Raw genomic sequence first — 15,012 nt, 5'->3', positions numbered from 1 at the left:
TAGGCAAGTGCTCCACTGCTGAGCCCTAGCCCCAGCCTCTGTCATCAGTATTTTGATGGCAGAACCATGAGACTGAATGAGATTACCTGGGCAGTGTATAGAAAGAAAAGAGTGAAGTCTGAGTGTCTAGCCTTGGGGTGCTCCAAGTGTGTGTGTGTGTGTGTGTGTGTGTGTGTGTGTGTGTGTGAGTGTGTGTGTATGTGTACAAGAGATTGAACTGAGGGCACTTGACCACTGAGCCACATCCCCAGCCCTATTGTATTTTATTTAGACACAGGATCTCACAGAGTTGCTCAGCACCTCATTCTTACCGAGGCTGGTTTTGAACTTGTGATCCTCCTGCCTCAGCCTCCTGAGCTAATAGAATTATAGGCGTGCTCCACTGTGCCCGGCAAAAGGGTTGGTTTTGACCAGCAAAGGCAAGGCAGTTCATTCAGAGTAAAAGAGAGCTCACCATACACACACACAAACACACACGTACAAATGTGTGTGTGTGTGTGTGTGTGTGTGTGTGTATGCATACATATATGTATATGGTACTGTGGAAAATCTTGTTGCTTCAGTTTTCTTAGGTAGAAATCAAAGAGTTGAGAATAATGATGGTTGGGTTTGTGGAGAATGAAGAGGTATTGGGTTTGTGGAGAGGATGATATGAATTTAGTGACTGGAGAGAAGGAGAGCGGTGGATGAACTGGAAGTAAGAGTGCACGCTGTGCAGCAATGAAGTTCCATCTGGAGTTTATGTTCATGAATTGAAAGTGATGTTAGTGGGACCAAGTGTATGTGTGTTTTCCTATCCACAGGTGTCAATAAGGCAGAGCATTGGATTTTACTGGGATTGTGGTATAATGAGGGGCAAATTGAGCTTATTCAAAATGGGTGACTGGATGGGTAGAGAAGAATGGAGGAACTTTGGATTGGGCAGAGGGGAGGAGAAGGGTCGTGGGGGTGGGAAGGATGGTGGAATGAGACAGACATTATTACCCTATGTACATGTATGATTGCACAAATGGTGTGACTCTGCAATGTGTGCAGCCAGAGAAATGAGAACTTGTGCTCCATTTGTGTACAATGTGTCAAAATGCATTCTACTCTCTTGTATAACTAATCTGAACAAATTAAAAAAAATGTTTGCCATTGGATTTATGTTAGTAGGTAAGACAGGGATGGGTGAATTTAAAAAGGTGGTAGGATTAACAACTTGAAAGTCATGGTAGGGTCATGTGACTGTTGGTGATTGGGGGTGTAAGGAAAGATTGTAGCATATGACTGCAGTGATATAGTCTGATCATATGAGAGTCAAAGCTGGGTTTTTTAATAATGAGGAAGGGAGAATGGTGTGAAAGTGCTTGTAAGAGTGTGAAGTGAAGGGTGTGGGAGAGGAAACATCTATGCCTGACAGGTGTATAAAAGAAGCAATGTTCCTGTGGAGAAACCAGGATTCAGTTAAAGCAAGAAGGTAAAGGGGTTTCTTTCCAGAAAAGGTTCAAGTTACAGGGAATTTTCTGATCTTTGAATTTGTGCTGCAAGTGTAACTGAAAAGGATGGAATTGATGAGTAGGGCAGGAGGTGAGGTTAGAGGAGGTAAGCTGTCTAGGAATTGGGTTCTGCAGGATGAAGTATTGGGATTTCTGGGCTTCTTGGGTGGAGGACATGAAAATAAGTAAAGGCAGGTTAATTTTAGACCTTAGACCTGGTTGGGCCAGAGTAAGTTTTGGTGGTCTTGGTGAAGGGTGAGAAAAAGCAGAGGGATTTTCTTGCCAAATACATGCAGAGTTTTCTGGTGTTTCCATTTGATTTCTGTTATTGGGAACATAGAGATTTAATTAAGGGGCAACCTTAATTGAGCACACAGACTCCCAGCTGATATCTGCAGATGTTTTAATATATTCTGACACTATTAGGAAGTCAATGGATTTTAAAGGGGTCTTGGGAAGGATTGGGAAGTTTTATATTAGAGATGTTTTGGAAATACTAATCTGTCAATGTGGGATGGATTGGAGAAAGAAGAAACCAAGAAGAGTACACATTAGGAAATTTTTTCAGTTGTCATGGTAATGAATTTGGTTATTTGCAGAGGAATTAGAAAGTTGAGGACAGAGAGTTGAACTTGATGGCAGATTTACTGCTGAGAAGAAAGATGTGTTTTAAGTTTGAGGAGTCTGTGCCATGACCAAAATAAGAAGGTCCAAAACAATTGCTGTTTTTAAAAGGGATATTGTTGTGTTTTGTTTTGGAGATTTTTGAATGTTAGACTCTTATTTCCCCTTTTTTCATAATTTACTTGCTTCTGGGCTGGGGATGTGGCTCAAGCGGTAGCATGCTCGCCTGGCATGCGTGCGGCCCGGGTTCTATCCTCAGCACCACATACCAACAAAGATGTTGTGTCCGCCGAGAACTAAAAAATAAATATTAAAAATTCTCTCTCTCTCTCACTCTCTCTCCTCTCTCAGTCTCTCTTTAAAAATAATAATAATAATTTACTTGCTTCTGACTTAAAAGCTCAGTATTCTTTTTTTTATATTTATTTTTTAGTTGTAGTTGGACACAATATCTTCATTTTACTTATTTTTATGTAGTGCCGAGGATCGAACCCAGGGCCTCGCATGTGCTAGGCGAGTGCTCTACTGCTGAGTCCCAGCTCCAGCCCCAAAGCTGGGTATTTATTCTTTATGAGAACAGTGGTTGTGTCTTTTTGTTCTGAACTATGTTATCAAGGTTTGTCATAGTGAAACAATTTAGAAAATGTTTGTTGAATTGAATTAAATTGGACAAGATGTTGGGTTTGCTACCCAACTGAGCCACAACCCCAGTCCTCCTTTCTTTTTTAAGTTTTCTAATTTGAGACAGGGTCTTACTAAGTCTCAACTTCCTAAATTGCTGAGACCGACCTTGAACGTGTGGTCCTCCTACCTCAGCCACCTCAGTGTCCGGTGTGTACCACACACCCCCAGCTTTTTTTTCCCCCATGGTTAAATTTCATTCATACTCCATTGTGTATATATGCCACATTTTCTTTGTCCATTCATGTGTTGATTGACACTTAGTTGATTCCATATATTGGGCATTGTGTATAATGCTGCAGTAAACATGGAAGTACAAATATATTATTGGCTATATTGACTTCCTTTGGATATATACTTAGTGATGAGATTGCTGGATCATGTAGTAGTTCTATTTTTTATCTTTTGAGGAACCTTCACACTGTTTTCCATAGTGGCTATACAAAATTACCTTCTCACCCACAGTATGCAAGGGTTCAATTTTCTCTACCTCTTTGCCAATTCATATGGTATTTGAGGGAAGACTCAAGTGATGTAGATATTGCCAGAACCCAAAGTTCTGTAAAAACTGATAGTAAAAAGCAAACAAACAAAAACTTTCAGGAGTCAGTTTTTAACATAATTGGAAATGAAAGTAGGTATTGCTGACATAATGCTTAAGTTCATTGATTGAGAGCAAGTGCATCTTTGGAGTAAAAATTGAATCATTTGAGTCTTTACTTGGCTACTTAACTACTTGTGTCATCATCTTCCTAAACTGCCAGATGAAGATAATGAGATGACACAGGTTTGTGAGAGTTCCCCAAGGAAAAACAGCAGAATTCTTGACATAATTAGTCTAAAGAAATGTTAGTTTGATGTTATTGTTATTCTGATATTTTTACATTTTTTTTTCTGTATTGCAGATTGAACCCTGGGTCACTCTACCGCTGAACTACATCCCCCATCCTCCCAGTCCTTTTCATTTATAATTTTTACAAAGGGTCTTGCAAAGTTGCCTGGACTGGTTTCAACTTTTGATCCTTCTGCCTCAGACTTCCGAGTCGCTGGGATTACAGGCATGTGCCACTTTAAAAAAAAACTAATTTATTTGCCAGTTGTCTCTGCTTTCCTGTTGTCTTCAGTATGGTAAATTTTTTCTACTTTTAGTTATTTATGTCTATATTTTATTTATGCTATTCCTTAACTTATAACTATTAAATTCTCTTGTGTTTTAAGTGATATTCTAAAAAGTAAAACAATTTTATTTATTTATTTGGTTTTGTATTATTGGGGATTGAACCCAGGGCCTTGCACATGCTAGGCAAATGTTCTACCACCAGAGCTACATCCCTAGCAGTTTTACAAAATTAATTATGGTACTAGGGGTGCCCTACTAATGATCTATATCCCAGCCCTCTTCTTTCTTTTGTATTGAGGTTTGAACCCAAGTGTATTTAACCACAAAGCCACATCCCCGGTCCCTTTAATTTTATATTTTGAGACAGGATCTAACTAAGTTGCATAGGACCTTGCTAAGTTGCTGAGGCTGGCCTGGAACTTGCGGTCCTCCTGCCTCAGCGTCCTGAGTCACAGGGATTACAGTATGGGCCACCACACGGGCCTCATTTTTTTTATTTTAACAGTTTCTTGATTAGATGCCCAGGCTGGCCTCAAACTTGTGATTTCCCACTTCAGCCTCTTTAGTAGCTGGAATTTCACCTGGGTACCCAGCAAACCCTTTTCCTTAACGTTTTTTGTTTTTATTTTTTGGTGGTGGGGATTGAACCTAGTGCCTAGCATGCTACACATGTACTCTACTACTGAAGTACATCCCCACCCCTCTAACTGTTGTTTTCAAAAAATAACCAGTTTGCTATTGTTATATGTTTTATGTATTGTATTTTTTTTTTTAATTGTGCAAGCCAGTAGATTTGGTACTAGCTGAATTGAGTTCACTTAACATTTATGAACTTCTGTCTATCATTAACTATACTAGGGTGCTGAGTTGAGTTACTTTTTAAAAAATACTTTTATTTATTTGTTTGTTTGTTTACTTATTTTCATATGTTGCTGAAGATTGAACATGTGCCTCACATGTGCTGAGCATGCGCTCTACCACTGAGCCATAACCTCAGCCCTCAAGTTGAGTTAGCCTTTATCCTGAGTTTAGTCTACTGGGAGCAATGGAGAAAGGTATAATATCATTGTAATGAGGCATGTGCCATTTATTAAACAAAATAGGATTCCAAGTATGAATCCAAGTATGTGCTGTGGGGCATGCCTATATAATCCCAGCAACTCAGGAAGCTAAGGCAGGAGGTTTGCAGTTCAGGGCACTGTATCATTGAGCCACATCCCCAGCCTTTTTTATTTTTTATTTTGAGGTAGGGTCCCTCCAAGTTGTCCAGGCTGACCTCTGCCTCAGAATCCTCCTGCCTCTGCCTCTCAGGTATTTGAGATTATAGTACCTACTACCAGGCCTAGCTCCTACTTTTAGTTATAAAAATTTTCTAACATAAAAACTTGAAAGATAGTACAGTAATCACCATATACCCACTACTCATTTCAACAGTATTCAACAATATACCCACAACTCATTTAACATTTTGCTAATTAAAAAAAAAAAAAACTTTTTATTTTACTTTTTTTTTTTTTTTTTTTTTGGTACTAGGGATTGAACACAGGGGCACTCAACCACTAAATCATATCCCCAGCCCTAATTTTTATATTTTATTTAGAGACAGGGTCTCACTGAATTGCTTAGGGCCTGACTAAATTGCTGAGGCTGATTTTGATCTTGTGATCCTCCTCCTCAGCCTCCCAAATTGCTGGGTTTACAGGTGTGTGCCATCACATCCTGTTGAGTGCATTTCTTAAAAGTACAATAGTTTCCTGTATAAACCATAATACCAGTGTCATATATAATAAAATCAACATTATTTTTAAAATACAGATATCTAATCCATATTAAGATTTCTCTGGTGTCACCAAAATGGTTTTTGTTTCTTTTTTCCCTCAGTCAAAAGCACATCAAGACTCTTGAATTGCCTTGTGTGGTGGTTTACACCTGTAATCCCAGCTCTTGGGGAGGTTGAAGCAGGATGATCACAAGTTCAAAGCCAGCCTCAGTAACTTAGACCATTTCTCAAAATAAAGAGAGATGGGGATAAGACTCAGTAGTTAAGCACCCCTGGGTTCAATCCCTGATACTCTCCACCCCCCTGAAAAAAAAATTACAGTACTCTGAGTTAAAAAAACAAAAGAATGCTAGGAATAATTTTGCTGGTATAATAGAAAAGCTTATATGAACATTAATCTGGCAAAGTAAGCTTGCTTGTATTGAATTGAAATAAAAGAAACAGGTAATTTTTAAAGTGCTTACTCTGTGCAAGATACTTTTTCTTTTTTCTTTTTTTTTTTTTTTTTTTTTTGAGTTCAGAGATGATTCAGACATTATTTGTGCCCTAGAGCAGTGCTATTCAGTAGAATTTTCTGTGATGTGGAAATGTTTTGTCTGCACTGCTTATATAGTGACTGCTAGGTATGTGTGGTCCTTTAGTAATGGAAATGGTGGCTAGTATGACTATGAGACTGGATTTAAATTCAGCTAAAATGTTTTATGAAAGTTGAATTTGCCAGGCATGGTTGTGCATGCCTGTGATCCCAGTGACTTGGGAAACCAAGGCAGAAGGATTGCAAGTTTGAGGACATCTTCGGTAATTTAGTGAGATCCTGTCTCAAAATGAAACAAAAAGAACTGAGGATATATTTCAGTGGTTAATCCTCAGTACAAAAAATAAATAAATAGCTGGGATTGTAGCCCAGCAGCAGAGTGCTTGCCTAGCATGTGTGAGGCACTGGGTTCGATCCTTAGCAGCACATAAAAATAAATAAATAAGATAAGGGTATTGTGCCAATCTGCAACTAAAAATATTAATAAATAAAAAATGTGTATTATACATGTTTATAAGGTTTTTAAAATATATTTTTTTAGTTATATTTGGACACAATACCTTTATTTTATTTATTTATTCTTATGTGCTGCTGAGAATTGAACCTAGTGCCTCCCACATGCTAGGCAAGTGCTCTGATGCTGGGCTACAGCCCCAGCTCCATGTATCATACATTTTAATTTTTTAAAAATATTTATTTAGTTGTAGATGAACACACAGTATCTTTATTTATTTTTATGTGGTGCTGAGGATTAAACCCAGTGCCTCACACATGCGAGGCAATGCTTTACCACTGAGCTACAACCCCAGCCCCTCATACATTTTAATTTTTTTTTTTAGAGAGAGAGAGAGAGAGAGAATTTTTTAATATTTATTTTTTAGTTTTCGGCGGACACAGCATCTTTGTTTGTATGTGGTGCTGAGGATCGAACCCTGGCTGCACGCATGCCAGGCGAGCGCGCTACCACTTGAGCCACATCTCCAGCCCATATATTTTTAAAGAGAGAGTGAGAGAGAGGGAGAGAGAGAGAGAGAGAGAGAGAATTTTTTAATATTTATTTTTTAGTATTTGGCAGACATAACATCTTTGTTTGTATGTGGTACTGAGGATCGAACCCTGGCTGCACGCATGCCAGGCGAGCGCGCTACCGCTTGAGCCACATCCCCAGCCCACATTTTAATTTTTTAAAAAAAAATTTTTTTAGTTGTAGATAGACACAATAGCTTTATTTTATTTATTTTTATGTGGTGCTGAGGATCGAACCCAGTGCCTCTTATGTGCAAGTTAAGCGCTTTGCCACTGGGCCACAATCCCAGCCCTACATTTTTAATTTTAATTCAATAATTTCATGTGTCTAGTGGCTAAAATATTAGGTATTTTAGCCTGAAAGTCTTATCTATTTTCAGAAGGTGATAGGATGTGAACATGTGAGAAATATGAGTTAGTAAGATATTTAAATAGCAGGCAGGGCAATAGAGGGGTATAGTGCAGGGCATGTTTGATTTTCATGTTAACACTGCAGAAATGTAGGAGCATGCAAGGTCACTAAAAAAGGGTTTGTGTTAGGTTATCAAGTAAAAAATTTTTGTGAAGTTAAAAGATTCATATAATGGAGCAATGGCAGGTAGATTATTTGGGGCTAGGCTTCAGAAGGCTGTAAATGCCATATACCTAAATACTGAGCTGTTTGCTTGAAAGTAATAGAAAACCATTGAAAATGTTGAAAGCAGAAGAAAAGTAACATAATTGTGGTAGTGCTTTAAATATATTCATTTGGTGGGGTTTTAAATAATTGAGACACAAGTATGCTACAAGGATGGAATTTAAGTGTCAAATGACACAGTATGAAGAAGAATGCTGACTGGAGATACACTGAGATTCTACAGGAAGAACAGATATAGAAAAAAATTGGAAAACAAGAAAGGGTTTTTGAGAGATTGTGTTTTCAGGGGGAGAAGAGTATTTTTTTTATAATTAATATAATTGAGTTAAAGTGATGGAAAGTTGTTCAAGGCATATGTAGAGATCAAAGTAATAATAATCATGTATTGGTGCTCTCACCTCTCACCTATGTGGTATACAAATTTCTTAATACCCCTGGGCTTAGATTCCTTAGCTATAAAGTACCTGTCTCAGGGATATTGTGCAAAGTTCTAAGAACTTTGAATTACACCAGGAACAATTTTCTACTTATAAAATATTTTCTCATGTGCTCAGTTGTAATGAATAACACCACACCCTCTTTGTCTATCAGAGTTGGAAGTTTGTACCTTACTTCCATATGTAGGTGTCAGCAAATCTTCGATTTTCTACCTCCTTACTTCTCTCAAATTTGTCCTATTTTTTTTTTTTGTTGTTGTTGTTGTTGTTGTTTGTTGTTGTTGTTGCCAACTGCAACATTCCTTACTGAACAGTTTCTTGGTCTCTATTTAGTCTCATCCCCACTTCCTCTTCCCTTTCTCTCTTTCCTAGGAATCAAACCTGGGACTTCATGCATACTAAGTGAGTGCTCTGCCACTGAACTATATTCCCAGCCCTTTTTATTTTTTATTTTTGAAATAGAAGTCATTAAATTGTCAAGGCTGGACTGAAACTTGTAATCCTGCCTCAGCCTCTTGAGTAGCTGGAATTACAATTGTTCTCCACTGTATCCTGCTCTACTTCCTCATCTTTTATAGTCTCAAATATAAATTTAATCATGTTAATTCATTTAAAGTTCTTCCCATTAACTCTAGGCAAAATTCAAGTTTCTTAACTCTAACTTCTTGTACCCTCTGTCCCTGTGGCCTTCTCTCTCTTTATGACTTTCTTCCTTCCCCAGTCCTCACTCTTAACGCATAGAAATACACATAACCCCAGGCTATAACAATCTATGTGTAGGTCTCTAAATGTACTATCACAACCCCCCCCCCCCTTTTCTATTTTTTGCAGTGTTCAGGATGGAACCCAGAACCTTATGCATGCTAGGTAACCACTCTACCACTAGATAAATCCCCAACCACTCTGAATGTACTTTGTTATACTGCATGCCTTTCCTTGTTTGTTTCTTCAGAAGTTTACCTGCCCACCATCTTCTTTATGTCCGGCAAATATTCATTTTTCTTTCTTTTTTCTTTTTTTGGTACTGGAGATTTACCCAGGAGTGCTTTACCACTGAGCTACATCCCCAGCCCTTTTTATTATTTTGAGACAGTCTCACTAAGTTGTTTAGGGCCTCACTAAGTTGCTGAGGCTGGCCTCAAAATTTTAATTTCTTGCCTCAGCCTCCTGAGTCGCTAGGATTACAGGTGTGCACCATCATGACCAGTATGTTTCATTTTTAATGCATTTCTGGACACACAACATTGTTTTCTGTGATCTGTGTAATAGATATTTCTATTATTGATAACAAACATTAGACATTCTAGGTTCAAGAGTATATCTTAAATAATAATGCTTTGAAATACATGTGCTATTTGTTTAGCCACAAGACAGACAAAATTTATGTGATTTCATTTATATCTTTGGCAACTATTTATTCAGTCCTGGCTCTGGTGGCATTTACTGTTTAGCAGAGAAGCCATCCAATAAGTTTGACTAACATGCAAGTACATGTCTGTAGCAGAATGCCAGCTAGGGGCAAGTGCTTTTAGGAAGTAATCTTTTCTATATTAGAAACAGTTGTTTGGATAGGCCTAAGAAAATATTTAAGCAAGAGAAACCTGTGTGAAGTGAAAGCACTAGTCTTGGAGCTATCTGGAAGAAATACCTTCTGGACAGGGATCAACAAATGTGGAGGCTTTGAGGGAGGGGCAACTTGGCCTGTTCAGGAGACAGCAAAGTGGCAGGTATGTCTGGAGCTGCATGAGCGAGGGTGGAATGATGAAGATGGGACTGGAGAAATAGCTGAGGGAGATCAGGTAGGACCTTCATATTTCATTCTAAATGTAAGGTAAAATCTTCAGATGGTTTCTTGCTGAATAAAGTGATCTGCGTTAACCCTATGAAGAGAACAGACTCCAGATGTTCAAAACAAGAAACAGGGAGGTGAGTTAGGAAGTGGTGATCATAGACCTCCAGGTGAGAGATGGTGGTTGGCTAGCAGTAGAAGCAGGGCATAGTCAGATTTGAGTTATATTTTGAAGACAGAATCAACAGAATGTGTTGATTGTGATGTGAAAGAGCATGGTCAAGGATGACTTCAGGGCTAGTAGGTAGATACTGGACTTAACAGTGTTTGCAGAAGCTGTCTCTGAGCAATGACCTTATTAGGAACTTTTTCCTTCTTTTTTCTTACCTGTGTTTACCAATTTTAAAAACTAAACCTTTAAAGCTTCTGTAATAAAAATATATAGATTATTTTAAAAATTAGAGTTAATAGTGTTACTAAGTGTAATCTAAATCTTAGTATATTCTCCCACCCCTTTTGATTTTAGAAGAGGGTGTATGTGACCAACTTAAATTTTGTTCTTTTACTTTTAGTGATTGATTTTTGTACCTTTTTCACGTTTGAAAATGGTGAAGCTCGATATTCATACTTTGGCACATCACCTCAAGCAGGAGCGCTTATATGTAAACTCTGAGAAACAGCTCATTCAGAGGCTCAATGCGGATGTACTTAAGACAGCTGAAAAGTTGTATCGTACAGCATGGATTGCAAAGCAACAGAGAATTAATTTGGATCGGCTTATCATAACCAGGTAAAGAAAATATTTTCAGGTTAGAAATTCTGTGAACCACTGTAATGCTATGCTAATTGTAACTAACAGTCTATTTCCAATCAAGTGCATGGTTAAAGACAGTTTGAATCAATGTTGTGTCTTTGCTTATAAAATATTTTATTTTAAAGTACTGCTTCAGAAAATTATAACTAAGGATTAACATTTTATTTTTAAAATATTTATTCACAATACCTTTATTTCACTCATTTATTTTTTACGTGGTGCTGAGGATCGAACCCAGGGTCCCGTGCATGCAAGAGGAGCGCTCTACCGCTGAGCCACAACTCCAGCCCCAATATTAAGATTTTATACTACACTAATTAATTTTGTGTTTATACATATGATATTTTATTTTTGTAGAGAGTAAATTACCTTGTATTCTGCTTTTCTCATAATATTATTTAATATGTACACTTCCATGTTTTGACATTTTATATGTATATTTTAGGTTTAGAAACCACATATTTCGTTGTGTTAATCTCTCAATGTTTTGTTGTTCCAAGAAGCAGTTTTTAATTCTAAGAATAGGAATGTTGTCGGATACACACCTGTAATCCCAGCATCTCAGCAGACTGAGTCAGGAAAATCACAAGGTTGAGGCTAGCCTGGGCAATTTAGGGAGGTCCTGTCTCAAAATAAAAAGTAAAAAGGGCTAGGAATGTAGGTCAGTGATAGGTAGATTGCCCCTGGGTTCAATCCCCATAATTTCAAGGGGGGATGAGGAAGAATAATAGTGCTGAGGTATAATCTTAAAGAAGTCAGATATAAAAAAATTTCATTTTGAAATTCAAAAAGAGACAGGACTTATCCTTGATAATGGAAATCAGAATAATGGTTATTTCTTGGACTTGCAAGGATAGTATTGACTGGGAATGGGCATGTAAAAGCATTCTTTGGGTGCTTAAAATGGTAATTTTGGGCTGGGGATATAGCTCAGTTGGTAGAGTGTTTGCCTCACATGCACAAGGCCCCACCAACACGGTACATTTTTTTTTTTTTTTTAGTTTGTTTTGCTTTGTTTTTGAGATGGGGTTTGGATATGTTGCCCAGGCTAGTCTCAGACTCTTGGGCTCAAGTAATCCTCCTGTCTCAGTCTCCCAAGTAGCTGGGACTACAGGTATGTACCATTGCATCTGACTGTTAACATCTTAATCCGAGTGTTGGGTGCATACATATATAAAAATCAAACAATCTACACACTTGAGATTTAGGCACTTTGTTATATTTTACCTCAATAAAGGTAAGTTGGGGGAGTTTGTGCTGCTATAAATGTTGTTGTCAATTTTTACATCCTCTTGAAGGCTTATTTTATTAAGATTTGCTTCCAGAAGTAAAAATCCTGGTTGAAGTATAGATTGCTGTTGATAAAGGTTGTACAATATACCACACATAGACTTAGTTTTGATCACTTTTTAGTACTTGAACTTTTTTTTTTTAATATAAATGGACACAATACATTTATTTTATGTGGTGTGGAGGATCGAACACAGTGCCTCACACTTGGTAGGCAAGAGCTCTACCACTGAGCTACAGGTCCAGCCTAGTACTTGAATATTTGTACACTTTCTTGTGTTCATAACCATAAATAAGCAGTATTTAACTAGCAATTTTTTTTTTTTTATCATACAGGGGATTGAACCCAGGAGTGCTTTACCAATGAGACATGTCTCCAGTCCCTTTTAATTTTTATTTTGAAACAAGTTCTCGCTAAGTTGATGAGGACCTCACTAAGTTGCTGAGGCTGGCCTTGAACTCATGATCCTCTTGCCTCAGATCCCTAAGCTGCTGGGATTACAGGCATTGCCACTATCCTGGCCGAATTTTTTAATTAATTTTTAAATTAATAGGGTGCATCTCTGGGCAATAGTTGTTAGAACCTTCAAATTGATATTTTTCATTGAGCTTGATTTTATATGAAGAAATTAGACTCCTTTGTACTTTATAGTTTTATATTTACTAATTCATATGTTCAGGGTTGTGGCTCAGCTAGAGCACTTGCCTAGCATGCGTGAGCCATTGGGTTCGATCCTTAGCACCACATAAAAATAAATAAATAAAGATATTGTGTCCATGTACAACTAAAATATATATAAAAAAAAAAAGATTTTAGCAGGTTTTAGTGATCTTTAGGTGGGGACTACAATCAACTCATAGTTTCATGTTTCTGTATAGTACATGTCTTATATTATTATTGCTGTTGATATTATTTTGCTTTTTTGCTTATTTTTTTAGTGCTGAAGCTTCCCCTGCTGAATGTTGCCAGCATGCCAAGATTTTGGAAGATACACAGTTTGTTGATGGTTATAAGCAGTTAGGATTTCAGGAGACTGCTTATGGAGAATTCTTGAGTAGATTAAGGGAGAATCCTCGTCTTATTGCCTCCTCTTTGGTTGCTGGAGAAAAACTTAATCAGGAGAACACACAAAGTGTTATTTACACAGTTTTTACCTCTCTATATGGCAATTGTATTATGCAAGAAGATGAAAGCTACCTCCTTCAGGTTTTGCGATACTTGATTGAATTTGAACTTAAAGAAAGTGACAACCCCAGGCGACTTTTGAGGAGAGGAACTTGTGCCTTCAGCATCTTATTTAAACTTTTTTCCGAGGGACTCTTTTCTGCCAAACTTTTCCTCACAGCTACTTTACACGAGCCAATCATGCAACTGCTTGTTGAAGATGAAGATCACCTGGAAACAGATCCAAACAAGTTAATTGAGAGATTCTCCCCTTATCAACAGGAAAAACTCTTTGGAGAGAAAGGCTCAGATAGATTTAGGCAAAAGGTTCAAGAGATGGTGGAATCCAATGAGGCCAAACTGGTGGCGTTGGTGAACAAATTTATTGGTTATCTCAAACAGAATACATATTGCTTTCCACATAGTTTGAGGTGGATTGTGTCACAAATGTACAAAACTCTTTCCTGTGTAGAGAGACTGGAAGTCGGAGAGGTCAGGGCAATGTGTACTGATCTCCTCTTGGCTTGCTTTATTTGTCCTGCAGTTGTCAATCCAGAACAGTATGGCATAATTTCTGATGCTCCTATTAATGAAGTGGCAAGATTTAATCTAATGCAGGTATGCTTTTACTGTTATTATTATTGTGGCATTTGGTTTTAAAATCAGTTGATTTGGGCAGGGGGGTGGGAACAGAGAATATGAAGACAGTGTTTATATATTATCATTTCTTTTCCTCCAACTCTCCTAAGTATTTGCTTCTTATGAAATAAAAGCAGTCATATTGGGATTTAAAATAATGTAGTCATTAAAAAATTTGGGTTTAATTTTAAAATGGAATCCTCACACTCTTTTTTTATATATATTTATTTTTTTGTTTTAGGTGGACACAATATCTTTATTTATTTTTATGTGGTGCTGAGAATCCAACCCAGTGCCTTGCGCATGCCAGGCCAGCGCGCTACCACTTGAGCCACATCCCCAGCCCTTACAGTCTTAAATATATAGTTGATTCGATTTTCTGAGACAGTTCTACCATCCTGGTTCTATAATTTCAAAATCCAGAATGATTAAAAACTGAGAATGTCTTTTGTACTTCATTTGGTTGAGCAAAACCTGAACTGAACTAACACAAAGCTATTTAAAATTGGTATTCCTTTTATTATTATTTATTATTATTTTTTTGCAGTGCTGGGGATGGAACTCAGGACCCTGAGTGTTAGGCAAGCACTCTCAGTCCTGATATTCCTTTTAGTGCTAGCAGATACTTGTTGCAGATATGTTAATGTGTTTGACTATAGGATGCCACCAGCCTATATACTGGATGTTCTGCATATATACACTAAATTACCTTTCGAAAATCTCTTAAATTCTGAAGTCTGAAGCTCTTTTAGCTCTAAGAGTTTCAAAAAAAGGATTTTAATCATCTGAAGTATTGAAATTATGTTGTTTCTGCAGAAGATTTCCTTTTTCTTTTGGTGCTGGGTGTTGACCCCAAGGCCTCATACATGCTAAGCAAGTGCTCAGCATGTGCTCTACAAGTCTTCTAATCATTTTATCCCCCAAAAATACTGTGACAAAGAGATTTGGTTTATTTAGAATAGACTATCATTGGAATTTTTTTTAAGGTAGTAATAAG

The 15,012-nt window shown here is 37.5% G+C and overlaps 1 protein-coding gene across 5 annotated transcripts in view; it reads left to right on the top strand.

The window, feature by feature from the left end:
• GAPVD1 (GTPase activating protein and VPS9 domains 1) overlaps positions 1-15,012 on the top strand; it is a 93,144-nt gene that overhangs the window by 29,781 nt on the left and 48,351 nt on the right. For 4 of the 5 annotated variants that reach the window (XM_081281925.1, XM_081281921.1, XM_081281922.1 and 1 more), the window contains 3 exons: positions 3,689-3,841; positions 10,680-10,897; positions 13,151-13,994. In XM_081281925.1, coding sequence (XP_081138051.1) covers positions 10,713-10,897; positions 13,151-13,994 — 1,029 coding nt within the window. In that variant the 5' untranslated portion in view covers positions 3,689-3,841; positions 10,680-10,712. The remainder of the gene's footprint in view (positions 1-3,688; positions 3,842-10,679; positions 10,898-13,150; positions 13,995-15,012) is intronic. The other variant, XM_081281923.1, reaches the window with a different exon arrangement.

The sequence above is a fragment of the Spermophilus citellus genome (assembly GCF_964194105.1).
Source record: "Spermophilus citellus genome assembly, chromosome: 2".
Classification (NCBI taxonomy): domain Eukaryota; kingdom Metazoa; phylum Chordata; class Mammalia; order Rodentia; family Sciuridae; genus Spermophilus; species Spermophilus citellus.
Note: the sequence above shows the minus strand (reverse complement) of the source record. Positions and strands in the feature narration are given on the sequence as shown.